The 17,425-nt window shown below is 43.2% G+C and overlaps 2 protein-coding genes across 4 annotated transcripts; one reads left to right on the top strand and one right to left on the bottom strand.

The window, feature by feature from the left end:
* Nucleotides 1-1,775: 1,775 nt before the first annotated feature.
* tmprss9 (transmembrane serine protease 9) lies at nt 1,776-16,408 on the top strand. Of its 3 annotated transcripts, none has more exons than XM_064331714.1 (16): nt 1,776-2,082; nt 3,242-3,426; nt 3,592-3,719; nt 4,958-5,025; nt 5,287-5,462; nt 5,638-5,679; nt 5,773-5,886; nt 6,052-6,217; nt 6,778-7,052; nt 7,544-7,686; nt 8,126-8,381; nt 9,069-9,182; nt 9,427-9,595; nt 11,130-11,395; nt 11,961-12,097; nt 12,709-16,408. In XM_064331714.1, the coding sequence occupies exons 2-16, from the start codon at nt 3,285-3,287 to the stop codon at nt 12,868-12,870; spliced, it is 2,358 nt and encodes a 785-aa protein (XP_064187784.1). In that variant the 5' UTR covers nt 1,776-2,082; nt 3,242-3,284; the 3' UTR covers nt 12,871-16,408. The 3 variants fall into 3 exon arrangements, with proteins under 3 accessions (XP_064187784.1, XP_064187783.1, XP_064187782.1); XM_064331713.1 differs by having other exon boundaries at nt 1,778-2,082; nt 3,245-3,426; nt 11,109-11,395; XM_064331712.1 differs by having other exon boundaries at nt 1,779-2,082; nt 11,109-11,395.
* timm13 (translocase of inner mitochondrial membrane 13 homolog (yeast)) lies at nt 14,614-16,329 on the bottom strand. The gene is made up of 3 exons (XM_064331730.1): nt 16,194-16,329; nt 15,381-15,449; nt 14,614-15,206 (listed from the first exon to the last, which is right to left on the bottom strand). The coding sequence occupies exons 1-3, from the start codon at nt 16,311-16,313 to the stop codon at nt 15,108-15,110; spliced, it is 288 nt and encodes a 95-aa protein (XP_064187800.1). The 5' UTR covers nt 16,314-16,329; the 3' UTR covers nt 14,614-15,107.
* Nucleotides 16,409-17,425: the final 1,017 nt, after the last annotated feature.

Below are 17,425 nucleotides of genomic sequence, written 5' to 3'. Positions count from 1 at the left end.
GGGACCTAGGAGTAATTTAATATTCCACGGGTGATGTTCTTTTAAAAAATTACTGTGGTGGTTGGGGGGGGGGGGGGGTGAGTACCTTCTGTTCATTTCTAAATTTAATCCAGTGGCAGCACAAATTACCTTTGCTTCACAATACTTGTCACCAAATCATTTCTTCTTAATGCCTGGATGTTTTAAGTGACTGTAGGACAAAATGCATTGGTGCAACCCAGCAGGAGACTGTTGGCTTTTTACCATTTTTACTTCATCGGTTTATAGGGATACTATAGATGTCTGATATCTTGTCTGGGCACGGGACATTATACCCTTGGACTCAGTGCCACCCCTACACCATTTGAGGGGATGTGGAAAGCAGAGATTAAGTGACACACTGGAAGTGGTGTGGGAGCCGCTAGTACCTGGAAAGTCTGAGCATAAATGGGGAGGGAATGTAATCCCTTTAAGAGAGGGGAAAAGAAACCTGCACTGAGCAGTGAGCCTGTGGCATCCGTCCAAATGTTAATAGGATTCCAGAGCAGCCTTTCCTGAAAGTAAAGATGGCCTCTGTGTCGCTATCATCATGCTTTTTTTTTCATTTTCACATGCAGAAAAATGTATCGACCAATATATTAAATCATTATAGTTATACACAGTAAAATGTCCAGTGTTTATAGAGTTTATAGGAATGCAACAGGGATCACATGTACACTGTAAGAGCTAATTTAACACTGAACATTTAGCTGTGTAGTGGAAAGAAATAGTGGTTGAGATTCATGGAAGCCAGCTTTGGGCAAACCCACCCTTACTTTTTCTAACCAGTCAAAAATATGTAAGAGTCATATTAGTTTCAGTATTATTTATTTGGACATGTTAAAGACTGTTGGACACATTAAATGTTTCCTGAGTAGGTTAACAAGCAGTACAAAGGATTGTCTAAATATAAATGTGCAGCTACCTTGTTAGGGTCATAGTTTGTGAGTGTCTAGGTGAAGGGAGGAGCTAATATTTTTAAGAGCAGATTTCTTTTGCCTCTATGAGATTACTGGAAATCCATGCCGGTTCCGAAGGTGCTTTAGATGTTTACACTTGTGGGCAGGGTCTGCGATTACATACTTTGCAGGGAATAACAGTCCACCCAGTTGTAAATGACAGTTGATCTTACAGTTTTCTTAGTCTGTTTACCAGAAAGGTGTTGGGGGACCCAGTCTTATCAACTGAGTAACAGACAAACCTCTTTGTACATTTTACTCCTGGAGTGCACAATTATTCTTTTTAAGTGGATTGCATATAACACAGTGTTATCTACGTTAATATTCCCTACTTTAAAGTGTATAATTTCATAATCACTGAGACAACAGAATTGCTTAGAAGGGATGGTGCAATTCTACATCTGTTAGGAGTCTCATTTCTGTCTGATGTCTAATTAATGTCTTTGGTTTCACTTCTGTCAACCACCTGTTAGTCAACAGTACTCCGTAAGACGGACACAAATAACAGGCACACAAGCACATACTTTTAAATTGTTGATTATTTTGTCATGTGACCAATTTTGGGATGAACAATAACATTATAAAATATTTTAGCTATTTCAATTAAATATATATTTCATATATATTCTGGCAATTAAGTAACAGTTATTTGTACACAATAAAATGTTCAGTGTTAAATGAACTCTTACAGAGTATATGTCGTCTCTACTGGACTCATATAAACTGTTAGAGCTGATTGAACACCGGACATTTTGCTGTGTAGCCTACTGTATATTCAACCTTACGAAGTTATGTCAGGATGAGGCCTTTTTGCGGTTTACAAGTTACATCATATTGGGCTTCCTTATGTGTACCTGGGAATATCAGAATAGCTAAGAGGACTAGTGTCTTGTTTAGAATGGGATACGGAACTGTAGGAGGGGGTGCTCAAGGGATTTGTCAGGGCGGTTAGCAGATACCTGTGTCTGTCAACTTACACGCCCATCGGCAGGTTGAACACATAATAGTGGCCTTGATATTTTCAGTAGCTACTTGGAACCGCTTCTCCGTGCCGAAACAAGGATATTTTGCCTCCCTTGGAATAAAAGAACGGCGTTAACGGCAGGTGAGGCTTTTGTCTTTATCCAATCTACATGATGTTACAGTATTTTAAATGTCATTTATGGTCTTACCATTACGGGCAGCTACAGTGTTAGAATTAATGTTCTGCTTAAGGAACATGGTTGATTTAATGCTGAATCTACAATATTTGACACGTCTGATGATAGGTCTCCGTTTATATAGATAGGGCTATAAACATTCAATGAATAAATACACTTTTTTATCTACAAATTAAATGTAACGTTCGGCATATTTTGTAGGCTATAACTCGCGGCGTTAAACGCCGAGTATCATATTATGATGTTTTTATTTTATAAATATTATCATTTGTGTTTACTAGTAGCCTATTCGTTTTTCAGGTAAAAACTCTAGCATTTTATTTTTTGCTTGAGGGAGGTCGCTCACAAATCAGTTACTGGGTTTTCTAACTTTTCAACAATAGCGTGACTCCCTGCAGTGTTGGGGGGTTCGTTAGTGATCTTGAACTAAATTCAAAGTGCATTCCTGCAGCCTCGTTATTTTCACGAACTAGAGGGTGCTGTAGCCTACTTGCGACTGAAGTTTTTGATGACAGGACTTGGAGCGTTGGTGTCCAGTTGCAGAACCGACAAGATTGAAACTTGAATACTGAGGAGAAGCGCCGAGAAGATTGCATATGAAGTGTAAATAGATCTGGACTGATGTGTTTCTGCAATCTGAATTAACCCTTTCATTCAGCCCATCAAGATGTTATTAAATACGGGCTGTATGCTGAGCCAGGCCGTTCTATAGGTTCGTAATGAGGTCCGTTAACTTCTTTCGTTCAGCGAAACGTAGTAGCCTACCTTGTTGAGGGACCAGACTCTTTAAGAAGATATGATATGAAGCATACTTTCACTTAGGCGTACCGCGCCCTACATTGTTCAATATAATTGTTACAAGTAACATTATCCATTGTCACTACATTTAGCCTATCCCCAGCGATGATGAAACGGAGGCGATGTCTGAAACTTAGCTACCAAAAAAAAAAAAAACCTTAAGGAAGGTTTTTCGGGTATTTAACCACTCCTTGCAATGAGAATGCATCATTTGGACACACGTCTTTATTTTCATTGTCGTCATAACTTGCCGAGTAGGCTACTGTAAAAGCCTATGCAAAATACCCGATTTTCTCTTACTGGCAGAAGCACTGCAGGCCTACCGGCAGGGACCGGCTCATAGGCCACGATGGAGTTGAAGAAGAATTTGGACGAATGGCCCGCAGCTGAGTCCTCTGCTGACCGTGGCAGCTCTGTATGGTGCAAAAGCATCATTCTGGCCTTCATCCTGCTCTTTCTCATTATCGGGGTCTTTGTTGGCCTGTTGATTGGTGAGTGAAGCAGGCTTTCTCTTGTGGAATATATGTAATCAATGCCATCTACAGGATTCCTACATTATTTTAGCATCTGTTTTTCTGGGTACAATTAAAGGGTATTTTTCAGTTTATTTGCAAATATTCAGTTATGCTGTTACAAAGCCGTGTTGCCATTTTCAGCCTACCTGGTGCAAGAAGAACATTATTTCATGGAGACTGTGGAGCTGAGGGGCCTCAAGTATGACTCTGTTCTTCAAGATGAGATGTCATCATTGTCCATAGTTCTCTCCTCCACCATCCAGTCCAAGGTTGGTACAGAAAGCACACTGGGTGCTTGCAGTCTGATCCTTTTTTCTCTTCCATTACAAGAATTGGCCATTTTAGAATGGAAAAGTATGCAGTTTTTGGTTTAGCCATGTGATTTGAATTGGTATTTTTTGTTGACATAGACAGTGTGTCTTTAACAAGAATATCTGATGTAAAAATTACATTACATGGTACACCAAATGGCCACACTGCCCTGGAGCATTGTCATGCCAAAGAGCTGAAGCTAAGAGGAGCTGGACTTGATTAGAATGTCCATGGGAGACCTAACTGGTCCTAAAATTGGGTTTCTGCTGGTCGTGCTCCTGAGGATCCAGTAGGGGGCACTCTTCCATTAGGACCAAGGGAAAGCCTAAGCTTGAGTGCAGCTGTAGATAGGAGAATGTTATCTGCTATGCCAAGTAAAATTCCCAAACTGCATCTTTATCTGATCTTATCTATTCATCCTTCCTAGGGTAGATTGGCTGTACGGTCTCTAGCATTCCTTACCTACCACGTATTTCACTGAAAATGAGAATTGAGATTAATATAGTGGCCGCAAGGTTTACTAGGTTAAGATAAGTAAACATTACTTTGTGCCTTATTTGAATTGATAGAAAGATCTAAGATCTGATATAATTTGTCAGATACTCACTATTTTTAGTGGCCATACCACTTATTTATTATTTATTTGAGCAAAGTGTAATTAATAATTTTCTGGGTGAACAAATAAGAATATGTATTATTTTATCAAGAAAATAATAAATGTAAAGCTATCAAGGCTGAGAAAATTGTTACAACCTCCTTTAGTTCTCATGCTTGCTCATTATGAAGTTAAGGTGTACGGAGTGTATAGACTGATTTCTTCTTGCTTGACACCAATATGTTGCAAAATATACAGAAGTGTGTCACAGAATGACTACTGTTTACCAGCATCAGGACAGATATTTTGTCGAAACTTTAACTGGCCACAATAATTCTTATTTTATAAATTCGCTTTTTAACATATTTTTCATTGAATTTTGGGATGTAATATTATGCTATATTCTGAATATAATATGAATTAGATCTTTTTATTTTGATTTGCTCATCTTTAAACTGAGAGAAAAGGGGGGTAGTTTTATATCTCCTTATTGCGTAACTTTGTAATGGTTCATCTTGATATAAACAGATCATTAATTAATAGTTGTCTTCTTGAGACATTTGACATGCTAATGCAATACTTATTTCTGTTCACTTACAGATCAAACATGTCTTCATTGCCTCATCAATAGCACCTCATTTTGTGGGCTGCAATGTTATAGCCTTTGGGTAGGTGAAGTTTATTAGTTGTCCATGTTGTCACAGTAATCACACATGCATTATATATCACTGTGAGACAGCCCTGAAAACTGAAAGGCAAACATTTTTCCACAAGTACACACTCCAACTGTAACTGTAAACTAAATTAAAAAACTAGCTGCCCGTGCATGTTTCTCCCAATTGATCGTCTGGAAAATTTCCTCTGCCTCAAAAAAAAAGATTAATACCATGGTGTCTAGTCTTACTGCTGAAATTTGGTTCATATTCCAGGAACATCAACGGCAATGTGATGGCAACATTTAGGCTGATCTTCAGAGCATCCAAGGCACAGAAGTACTCTGACAATTTCATCCAGGACCTCCTGAGAGTGGGCCTGGCTGCCCTGTTCCATGGGCGCCCCCTGCTGGTGCCAGATTTTGGGGAGATCAGCGCTATCGTCTTGCTGGGTACTATGACCAGCAGGCTTGGTGCCAAATTATAGTTCACTGCTGCTGTCAGAACCCTTTGACTGGGCTAATGCTTCTCTGGAGGTTAAATTCTGTCCTCTGTGATCTACTTCATCTCATTTTTAGGTGACAAATGACAAATGTATTTTGTATCCTTTTCATTTGGGCCTTGCAGGAGCCAGTGGGAAGTCTTTCTATCACATAGGAGACGAGACAGGTGAGAGTGTAGGTGTTGTCCCAGCTTTACTTATGCTGACGGCGGGACTCTTCTGTGCATTGGCCTGACCCTGGGGCTCTCTTCCTGCTTCAGGCACCTGTCCTGCCAACACCTTCACCTGCGACAACGGAGAGTGCCTCACCAAGCCAAACCCCGAGTGTGATTTTGTCCCAGACTGCGCCGACGGTTCGGATGAAGCCCGTTGCTGTGAGTGTTGCAGACTCTTTAGCCAATCAATGATTTAAGTTCTTATAACCACCATTGACTTGAGTTTGAGATCCCTGGGTAAGGCTTATGCTGGATTTCAGCAAGGCCTGTATTGGAGCTGCATTGGAGCTGCAGTGGCCTCATGTTTCTGACTGTGTTCCTCAGCCTGTGGCACACGTCCAGCCATGGGCAGCAGAGTGGTGGGTGGGGAGGACGCCCGACACGGAGAGCTCCCTTGGCAGGTCAGCCTGAGGCTCCAGGGCCGACACACCTGCGGGGCTTCTATTATCAGCAGCAAGTGGCTCGTCAGTGCTGCCCACTGCTTCGAGAGGTACAGTAAATAACCACACCCGTTTGTTTCGAAACTGCCCAAATTCCCTGGGACCTGTATCGCAAAGCAGGATTACTGAGTTAGCTGGGTAACTGCACTGAGTAAAACCCAGGAACCTCCAAAATCTGGAACATGGAATAAAGAGCTGTTCCGGGTTTTACTTAGCGCAGTAATTCAGCTAACTCAGTAATCCTGCTTTGTGATACAGGCCCACATAAGGGTGTGCTTTGTCCTTGATCAGCACAGGCTTCATTTTCACTGTCTGACTGGCACTTTTGTTCTCTTTCATCCTTTGTTTTTAATTAATGGATTGTGAAAACCGATGTGTACCTTCTGGTACCTTTATAAAAGATTGTTCACCTCTTGAAAATTAATCATATGAAACCAACTACTAAAACAGTATGTTTTTAACTTAACACATTTTTAATACCTGAGCATTGGGCTTCCTTCCTTTCATTATGCAATGAAAAGTGTTTTTGAGGCCAGACTTCAGCATCATGTTGTCAGAGCACAAATCCTACCAGGTACAGCAACGCTTTGTCTTCCCAACACTTTTGCAGGTACAGGAACCCAAAGGAGTGGACAGCCCTGATCGGGGCCAGTCTTGTCAATGGGGATGAGTCCGAGTCCAGACTGGTGAAGATCAAGACTATCATTGTGTCCCCTCACTACAACCCTATGACCACCGACAGTGATGTCACAGTGCTGGAGCTGGAGAGCCCAGTCACTTTCAGTGCCTACATCCAGCCCGTCTGCCTGCCATCCATCTCCCATGTCTTCAGCTCGGGGCAGCAGTGTGTGGTGTCCGGCTGGGGAGCCCTCCATCAGTTTAACAGTGAGTGAGAGCGTCATGTTTCTCCACTATCCTCAAACAAATCCCCCCCCCTCCATCCCTCCCCTCCAGCTCACACACAACCAGAGGTGGCAAGTCACAACCAGGGGTAAAAGAAAGTAAAAGCTCTGCCATTTGTTTCTTCCACTCATGAACTCATAAGCCAGGTGATTTCACTGAATAGTTCTACCCCCTGGCTGTAGAATTGTGCTAATTAGCAGATCCAGGTGATTGGAACAAAATACTGGGGAGAATTCTTATTTCTGAACCTGTATTTTCCACCTCTGCACACAGCCTAGTTTCAAAAGTCAGTCACCTGTTATAGGGCTTGAAATATCAAGCATTTACTTACTGACGTGGGGACGCCTGTCGTCTTTTCTCAGACGATTTTTCTTAATCACACTGTCACCTGCTGCCGTCAGATTTATTGTCCCTCTGCTTGTAGCAGTCTTCCGCTCGGCTGTGTTCTGATTGTGTGTCTCCTCTGTGGGCAGGTGAGCTGCCCCACAATCTTCAGAAGGCGGTGGTGAAGATCATCGATTCCAAGACCTGCAACAAGTCAAGCGTTTACAGGGGAGCGGTCACCCACAACATGGTGTGCGCTGGCTTCCTGCAGGGCAAGGTGGACTCGTGTCAGGTGGGGAGTGAACCAGGGGCTGTGGACACTGGGTGGTAACAGGAAGTTATAGGAGTTGGTAAATTAGCTCTTTGTAAAGAGTAGGTTTTGGAATGTTTATTATTTTTTTTTTTAATCTCAAAGGTCAGTCTCCTAGAACTCCATTGCTTTCAATTACCAGTAGTGATTGCTACATCAGTGTTAGAATGTTCAGTTAAGAACATTCTAATCACATATTTGAGATCTTAACACATTGAAACAGTGGTAGCCAGCCCTGTTCCTGGAAATCCTGTAGGTAACATCATCAGCATTCATTATCTCTGATACTTGGGATAAGCACAAAAACAAAGGTCTGCACACGTCATGAATCCCATATTGGTTTTTCATAGAACAAAAGTAATAATATTTATGAGAAGTTCTGTGAATGTGCTTGTTTTTTTTTGGGGGGGGGGGGTAACAGGGTGATTCCGGAGGTCCCCTGGTGTGTGAAGAAGCTCCTGGGAGGTTCTTCCTGGCAGGGGTGGTGAGCTGGGGGGTGGGGTGCGCTCAGGTCAACAAGCCTGGGGTCTACTCCCGTGTCACCAGGCTCCGGAACTGGATCTTAAGCCACACCGAGCCAAACCTAGCACTTCCTCTGTCAGAGGCAGTCACTGCACCCACCGCCACGCCGACTGACGCCCACCCTCGATCTTTGATCACGCTCCCGGCTCTCCCAGGTAATGAATACCCTCCTCAGCACTCAACCTTTCCAGATGAGACCTAAAACCGGGGTCCTGACCCGCTGAGGTCACTAAAAATCCCACAGCAAGAGTAGGGGCTTCCCCGGCATCCTAGAAAAATTCCCAGCCTGGATCTCTCATCCTGCCAACCAATCGGTTATCCACCCACCCTCAGATGTCATATCTGCAGTATGTCTAAAGTATTCTTTCCAGCAAAGTAAATTTGTGCTGAGCATGCCATGTAATCTCGGCCACAATGGAAATAATTGTATAATTTATTGTTATCCTTTGTAATATTTAATGAACGCACTGGTTACCTTGACCGCAAATGCTTTTAAATTGTGAAATAAACAAAATCTGCAGTGAGTGTTTTTGAACAGCTGCCCTGCATCACCCAGCTGTGTGCTACACTGTAACGTGCCTTGAGATCATGAGATGAAAGTGCTGTATAAATGCAATGTGTTAATCAATTTAACTGAAAGCAACACCAGACAGTATGTTACCAAGCAACGTGATTCCACCTGTCAGTGTCTATTATGTGTTAGATTACTGTCAAGACATTACAAATGGATACATCAAATAATAGGGGAAACTGTAGGCGCTTGTATTAGATTTAGTTCATAGTGTTTAGTCCACCATGTGATTATGCTGACATGAATTTATGGAGATCTTTTTCCTTGGCAGCTGTAAACTGTAGTGGTAACTACAACTGCGGTGCTGGAACATGCATCAGCAAAATTAACCCTGAATGTGATGGAGTCACCGACTGCTCTAACAAAGCTGATGAGAAGAACTGCGGTGAGCGTGTCTCTGAATTACTTCAAATGGTTGTGTAAATTTAATGTTAATGTGCCCAAAAACAGTAATATATATACATATATAGGCTTAAAGCATGCATTGGTATGGAGTCAGGGAATCATCATAAAACGTTTGCTTACCTCAGTGGAGTCCCCTGAAGCAGTGCTGTCCTAAAGCATTCCAGAGGTAGCGACTCCTAACGCATCTCTGTTTCGACTCCTGACGAACCCTCTGTCCTGTCTAGACTGTGGGCGTCGTCCGGCCGTGGGGTCCCAGAAGATAGTGGGTGGTGCGAACGCGCGGAGGGGTGAGTGGCCGTGGACGGGCAGCCTGCAGTACCAGGGCTCCCACCACTGTGGAGCCACACTCATACACTGCAAGTGGCTCCTGACCGCCGCCCACTGCTTCAATAGGTACCTGCACCACTGCCTACCTGCACCCCGCAGCGGGCCTCGCTTACAGTGCGCTCAACACCTACTGCATGCAGCCTCAACACCTCAACACCTACTGCATGCAGCCTCAACACCTACTGCAGCCTCAACACCTCAACACCTACTGCATGCAGCCTCAACACCTACTGCACCTCAAACTCACCCTACGCATGCAGCCTCAACACCTCAACACCTACTGCATGCAGCCTCAACACCTACTGCAGCCTCAACACCTCAACACCTACTGCATGCAGCCTCAACACCTCAACACCTACTGCAACCTCAACACCTCAACACCTACGACATACAGCCTCAACACCTACTGCAGCCTCAACACCTCAACACCTACTGCATGCAGCCTCAACACCTCAACACCTACTGCATGCAGCCTCAACACCTACTGCAGCCTCAACACCTCAACACCTACTGCAGCCTCAATACCTCAACACCTACTGCATGCAGTCTCAACACCTACTGCAGCCTCAACACCTCAACACCTACTGCATGCAGCCTCAACACCTCAACACCTACTGCATGCAGCCTCAACACCTACTGCAGCCTCAACACCTCAACACCTACTGCATGCAGTCTCAACACCTACTGCAGCCTCAACACCTCAACACCTACTGCATGCTGCCTCAACACCTACTGCAATCTCAACACATCAACACCTACTGCAGCCTCAACACCTCAACACCTACTGCATGCAGCCTCAACACCTACTGCAATCTCAACACATCAACACCTACTGCAGCCTCAACACCTACTGCAATCTCAACATGTCAACACCTACTGCAGCCTCAACACCTCCGGCATGCAGCCCACATCACACCTACTGCTGCAGCCTCAGCAACCCCAGATCTACCATCCTGATAGCGTCAACACCAAACCCAACCAAGCACTCAATCAACTGACAGATCATGCACTATCACACATTTTCCTAAAGCATTGGCAACCCCCTTCCTGGAGATCTACCATCCTGTGGGTTTTCACTCTAACCCTAACAAAGCACATGTCATTCAACAGACAGAGATCATGTTGAGCAGTTACTTAGTAGACTCGGGTATGTCAAATTGGAGTTGAAATGAAAGGAAGGCCATATTTGTTTCTGCATTTCATGCTTTCTTCTGCTCTGTTATTTATATAGCTCCACCATTTATTTATTGATGTTTTAGCCATATTTCTTGATAAGCCCATGAATGGGATTTGAAGTGTGTTGGTGAAACCAGTGTTGGTGTACACAGCTAATTAGCTAATAGTGTCAGTTGTGATTGGTGGCAACAAAAACCTGCATTACACACAGAGTTGTTCATGGATGTATTGTCCCCACCCCTGATGTACAAACTTATGCAACTGAATTAATATTTGTTCAGGCTAACTGAACATGTTAACACAGCTGTACTGTCTGTTCTGCACTGCTTGCTTCTCATACATTGACTGCTCAAAGAATATTTGCTGTTGAAATCACTTTAAAAATTGGACTACATTCCAACAGTGGTCCCAAAATCTCACGCAGCGACCCAAACCCCAGAGGCTGGACGGTGGGTCTGGGCTCCGTGTTCCGGTCTGGGATCGGGGCTCTGGTCATCCCTGTGCAGAGGGTCATCCTGCACCCCAGCTATAACGGGACCAGCATGGACTTTGACGTGGCCCTGCTGGAGCTGTCTGTTCCCGCACCGCAGTCCTACACCATCCAGCCCGTGTGCCTGCCCGCCCCCACGCACCGGTTCCTGAGCACCGCGGAGTGTTACATCACCGGCTGGGGGGCGCAGAACGAGGGAGGTGAGGAAGCTACACATCCCCCAGTACTTAATGTTATATCTTTAACTGTGTCAACTGTTGCAACCTATAGCTCTATACTTCACTGTGACAGCTGAGTCTTCTGTTCATAGCTTTACACAAGGCATTCAGGTACACAGAAAAAAATGATTAATTGGATAAACCTAAAATTTTTACTTCAATTTGTTACACCTATATTTTCTAGGTTTTCTCAATTGAGTAAAGCATAAAACTGAGTAAAGCCTAAAAACTGCTAGAAATTGAAGTAAAATTTTAGGTTTAGCATTTTTATTCAGTTGGATAAGGAATATGTTGTACACAATGAAACGGCCCCAAAAAACTATACAAGTACTCCACTTTGGCAATAAACTTTCTTTCTCAACCCACCAATATCCATTCCTTACTCTCTTTCATTCCATACCCAGACAAGTCCAGGAGTGATGATGTATGTATTTTCTCATGCATCCAGCCAAGTAATCTGATATCCAGTCACCACGCTGGCTTGGCTCTGCCTGCTCTGGGCTGTAATCACCCTGCTCAGCATCTCTGCTGCCTCTCCCTCCCACAGGCTCGCTGGCCAGCCTCCTGCAGAAGGCTGCCGTCAGCGTCATCGAGCAGCACGAATGCCGGCAGGCCTATGGCAATGGGCTGACCCCCAGCATGGTGTGCGCCGGCTCCGCAGAGGGGGGGAGAGACACCTGCATGGTGAGAACTTCACACTGTAGGCCCGGGGTGTCAAACTCCAGTCCTTTGGGGTCGCAGTGTCCTTTCAAATGAGCAGCCAGTTAAGGCCTTGAGAGTATGGTGTGCAGAGCCTCTAACCAATTAATAATTTGTGCTGAAACGCACCGAGAACCAACACACTGCAGCCCTCTAGGACTGCAGTTTGACACGCCTGCTGTAGGCAGTCTCCCCATGCTAATGCAACACTTCCCTGTTAATGACTAAAGACCTACTTTTGTGCCCACTGCAATGACTGCAGTTCAGTTAGCGTCTTCTCCATGCATAACAAAATTCAGGGTCATGAAATGACGCTGTGAAACTGGCTTTGAGCTATGTAATTTTAGGTTGCCATTAAAACCTGATGTTGTAGTGTTTTCACCTGAAATACTTGCACTTTTGTCCAATGATACTTATCTTAGTCAGTGCTCAGCCCTCCCCCTCCCCCCTAGTAAAACAGTGGCACGTCCTCATTAAGCTGCTTTTGCAACTCTGTCAGCATCTTAAGTGCATCAGTGTCTCAGGGCTTGCAATTAAAATCTATCCAACTGACCTTTCTTTTGGCAAAGCGTGACCGTAGCCTCGCTGTGTTGCAGGGAGATTCCGGAGGCCCCCTAACCTGCCGCGAGCCCTCGGGCCAGTGGTTTGTGGCAGGGGTGACCAGCTGGGGACGCGGCTGTGGCCGAATTGGCTTCCCGGGGGTTTACACACGAGTCACCGCGGTCAGACACTGGATATCCCAATACCTGCCCTTTTAAAGACAAAACTGAAGAGAAACGGCCTTTATTGCAGGTCCCGTTCTGGCTGACTTTTATCCACCTGTAAACCATTACCTTGCCGTCCGCTTCCTTTGTTCGGGGAAAGCGGCTTTGTGACCTACTGTGTGGATATATCAGAGGTTCGGCGACAACGCCTGCCAAAATCAGAAAATTACCAGAACACTGCCGGCTTCTCTACTTGCAGAGGTCAAGAAACAGCAAATGAAACTAAGGGGGGGGGGGGTTTAAAAGACCACAGTCACACAACAGCCATTTGCACTCCACTGAAATCCAGTCCTCCATTTTAAAAAGCGCTGAATTACTACTTCAAAGGATGTGGATCTTACCTGTGCAAAATTAGTAAAAATTGAATTGTGGGAATTCAATAAGTGCAGAATACATGTGGTCTATTTTCAGAATGATATTTACAGAACACTAGCCTGCCCAATTTTACTTTCACTAGTGTCATAGATAACACATAAGCTGGTGCTGTGAATCACCTGTTCAAACATGTGAGCACAGCACACACACAGGATTTTAGTGTAAGTTCTTTTGTTGCCCTTTTAGATAATCACCCCCTAAAGTCTGATTTCTGTGGTACTGTTTAACATTCTTCTGACATCACAAGCAGCATCAATGCTTAATTACATTAAAAGTATTTATTTACTGTACTTATGTATGCATAATGCTGAAACCATGTACTTTCCGCATTATGCGTAAATAAAATGAAAAAGATCACACTGGATTCCATGGCAAATCAGAATTGCTGTTTTAGCAGACAATACCTCATCATGTATGTAAAATACAGTGTGCCTTCAACTCAATACTCAAGAATGTAACCTTGTGTGAATCCATTTTTACTCCACACAGAGAAAACATGTCACGTTTTGAGTGTATATGTCATATGATGAAATGTTTTGATCTTTAAATGCAAATACTGCAGGTGCTGTGGTTGTAAAATAAAAGTGCCTTTATTATGCAACCCCTACAACAAACAATAACCTGTAATTCTCATCATCTTACCTTTCAAAAATTGTCTGAAAAAAAAATCATCTGCTTCTGTTCTGAACATGGCACAGGCCTAGTTTATTTCAGGGTCTGGACAAGCGGTGTCTAGTCATATCTGAAAAGGGCCAGTGTGGGCGCAGATTTTTGTTTTAGCCCAGCACTGTGACACCTGATTCAACTAACTAACCAATCATGGTCTTCAATCAAGACCTTGATCAGTACAATTAGCTGTGTTAGTGCTGAACTAAGAAAAAAACAGCACCCACCCCAGTCCTATTTGTAAATAAGACTGGACACACCTAATTTAGAGGTAGGTTTAAAAAAAGGCTAAATGAAAATAGGGGCAAGTATGGAATACAGGGTTTTAATCCGTTTACATTTAAAAGATGTTTGCACCCACAGAGTGAAAACTAAACCCCCTATCTGCCAGGCACCTTTCCTTCACTGGTGCCATCTTCCCTCTATGTCAACTGAGTGAAGTGTGTTCCGAGGGAAGACGTTCCCAGAACACTGATATACCAAGCACACAAGGCAAGCTGGCTCAAGGCCAACGCCTTTAACCACAGAGGACAACGGGAAAACCGGCTCACCATTGCGGCTTGCGGGCAGACTGATAAATGAAAGCAATGACTGCGGTAAAAATGTTTTGTCCCTGGTGTGTATCCTGATATAGGAATGTTTGTAGGACGGGCCACTGGGTGTCACATGTACCAAAACAAAGTTGAGCCTGAAATATCCACATGAATGAGACTGTTTATACAATAAAAACAGTATAATAAGCCATTTCATCCCTCCTGCACATCACCCCAAAGGGTGCCAGTGTTTTCTCAACAGACAACCTGAGACTTGCAAAAGAGCATGTACTAAAGGACATGCCATTCAGACAATGGTGACAATGAGCTAACAAGTCCAGAGGGATGTTACACAATATTTCATTATATAACCGTGCTGTATTGTAGTCCCTTAAACTCCACATTAATCCAGTTTACAGCTAGTGTCCCGTTTTCGGAATTGAAAATAATATCAAGGAGCAAAAGAAACCTCGTGAAAAGACAACGTCTGCAGAGAGTGTCCACAGCTACAGACGCAATGTACTGGTGGATATCTGCGTGGAAGTTGGCTTGGAGGGTTTGTGGGCGATACGGCCAGGTTTGATTTTGCACCCTCAGTGAAGCGTCTTTGCTATAAGATTTCAACAAGACTGTGCCAGTACTGGGTCGATGTGATGGTTAGATCCGCGCCCTTTCCCTCTGCAGTCGGGAGTTGTACGCTCGGGATACGGTGTTCCAAGCATCCATGTATCGATCCATGCACATGGCGATGCATTTCTGTACAAACAAAAGTGGCGCAAACATCAAATCAATCAATATCTATCATAGTATTAATTGATATTTTGCGAACTAGCAAAGCTTCATATCCATATGGTGTTCATATCAAGCTTACTAACGTTAGGTACAAACTAAAGTGAAATCAGAAACCAACTTCTATCCACGCTGATTTACCTGTTCGGAATTATCCAGTGTGCTCCCCGGCTTGCCAATGCACTTCTTGAAACATTTATCGGTCATTCTCTGCAAATCACACATGGCAGTTTAAAGATTTTATAAATGACAGTACTGTTGAACTACGTCATTACTACTATCTGTGTCTACGCCTAAATAACCACTTAAACGTTCTTACATTGTACATGTAATCCTTCCAAACAGACGGACTGATCGGCGTACTGCCAATTACATTACATTTACATAGCAGACGCTTTTATCCAAAGGCAAAGCGACGTACAAAAGTGCATATCATGGTCATTGGACGACTACAAAACACAGGTTCAATAAGGTACAATACTCATTTCGTACAGCTATTTATAGCCAACAGCACAGTTCAGTTCACGCAGTGAACATTATTATTATGACCTAATATATGCCAAGCCAAACTAGGGAGAAGAACAAGCTACAGTATTAGGACAAATACAAATTACAAAAAGTACTAGAATTGGGGTACATGTAGCATCGGTTACATGTTAACATAGTTATAAAAAAGCGATAAGCTAACAGTTAACATACGTAACTGGAAGACTAATTTGTAACTATGCAGGTAAACTGCCACTTTACTGGCAGAAAAGTGAACATTTAGCTGATCAGTAAATTTACAGGCTAGATGAATTAGTGAAATTACAATTCCACCTATGAATATAATTTAACCAACCAACGCAATCATTTAAGTTAACGTTAATTCATTGAGAAGACCAGCTAATTGTTGGAACAATGTGGGCAATCCGGAGCCCGGCTTTAGCATGCGAACATGCTACTATTACTTGCCTGTAAGAGCTCTTGTGCATTCGCCACGGCTATCTGTACTTTGACTTGTTCCATTATTGTCCCAGTGTCCATTTTACCAGACCCGGTGGTCGAGTTAAAATCGGAACCAAAGCCATCCATCTTATTCAATCTAGTACAGTAAATTGGCTTTTGTAAGCACAAGACACTCAAACTAAAAGTCACACGTGATTGTAGGTAACTACTGCACCAAGAAATCGCGATATGCCCTTGAAAAGCGCCGGATATGCCCTGTACGCAACTTCCTGTACGATGAATTGTGGGAAATGTTGTCATTCATGTTTGAGCCATTGACGTTGATGGTTTTGAGAAGATGGATGGCCGGCTACTGAGCAGTCCTCACTTCCCCACCTTCAGTACGACTAGGTTTATCTGCCTAGCAAGCGAATGAGATGTAGCTGGCTATACCAGCGCTTAGTTGTCTTCACTATCCTCTCACAAACCTCTATCTCCTGTGGGTGGTATCAAAATGCTTGAAGTATTGGATGATCATCACACAAATTATGCTATTATAGTGCTGTACAGATGCAATACAGTTTATTTCATTTTTCCTCCAACAGTTGAACAAACATCTTGCTATATCTTTACTATATCTGTCATCACTGTGACTACTACTGGCACCACCACCACTACTACTACTACTTTTGATGTCCAATGTGGCTCAAATGTTTGGGAAACTTATGGGAAATAGTAGGCATATATACTACTTTAACTATATCACTTCAGCAAACAAACAGTTTGGTTTTTAATGAAATTCTAAGGCAATGTCAAGTTATTTTTCTCCCTGTTGTTGTGATTTTTTGTTGGTGCTTATCAAAATGGTGATGATGATGTTGTTCTAACTGTTGGTTTTCATAACACTAAAAAATATTTAACAGTACTTCCTACTGGTCAATTTTTAATCGGATTGCAAAATTCTGTACTGACAAGCAGGAACAAATCCCATGCAAAATTAAAATTATGTCATCCCAGTGTGGACACAGGGTGGCGCCATCTTGCAACATATAAAGAGGAATGATTACAATTATGGAGTAACATAGCATTACCATACACTACACAGCCAATCCATCTTTCATTTCCCTACATGGCAAAATGGAAAAATACAGTGGAAAAGACATGAGATAGCATGCTTACCAGTAGGCAGAGCGAATGTGGTCAGGACATAAAAATAAAAACAACCCTCTCATAGTTTGTTCAGCTTCTCCCAAAAAAAA

Source organism: Anguilla rostrata, chromosome 4 (assembly GCF_018555375.3).
Source record: "Anguilla rostrata isolate EN2019 chromosome 4, ASM1855537v3, whole genome shotgun sequence".
Taxonomy (NCBI): domain Eukaryota; kingdom Metazoa; phylum Chordata; class Actinopteri; order Anguilliformes; family Anguillidae; genus Anguilla; species Anguilla rostrata.
This window is presented reverse-complemented; position numbering and strand designations above follow the sequence as displayed.

Coding starts and splice junctions, on each gene's coding strand:
- tmprss9 (XM_064331713.1), top strand. CDS start 3,285: ATGGAGTTGAAGAAGAATTTGGACGAATGGCCCGCAGCTGAGTCCTCT. Junction 5,463..5,637: donor CAGCGCTATCGTCTTGCTGG/GTACTATGACCA, acceptor TGGGCCTTGCAG/GAGCCAGTGGGAAGTCTTTC. Junction 11,396..11,960: donor GGGGGCGCAGAACGAGGGAG/GTGAGGAAGCTA, acceptor TCCCTCCCACAG/GCTCGCTGGCCAGCCTCCTG.
- timm13 (XM_064331730.1), bottom strand. CDS start 16,313: ATGGATGGCTTTGGTTCCGATTTTAACTCGACCACCGGGTCTGGTAAA. Junction 15,450..16,193: donor ATGCACAAGAGCTCTTACAG/GCAAGTAATAGT, acceptor TGTGATTTGCAG/AGAATGACCGATAAATGTTT. Junction 15,207..15,380: donor CACTGGATAATTCCGAACAG/GTAAATCAGCGT, acceptor TTGTTTGTACAG/AAATGCATCGCCATGTGCAT.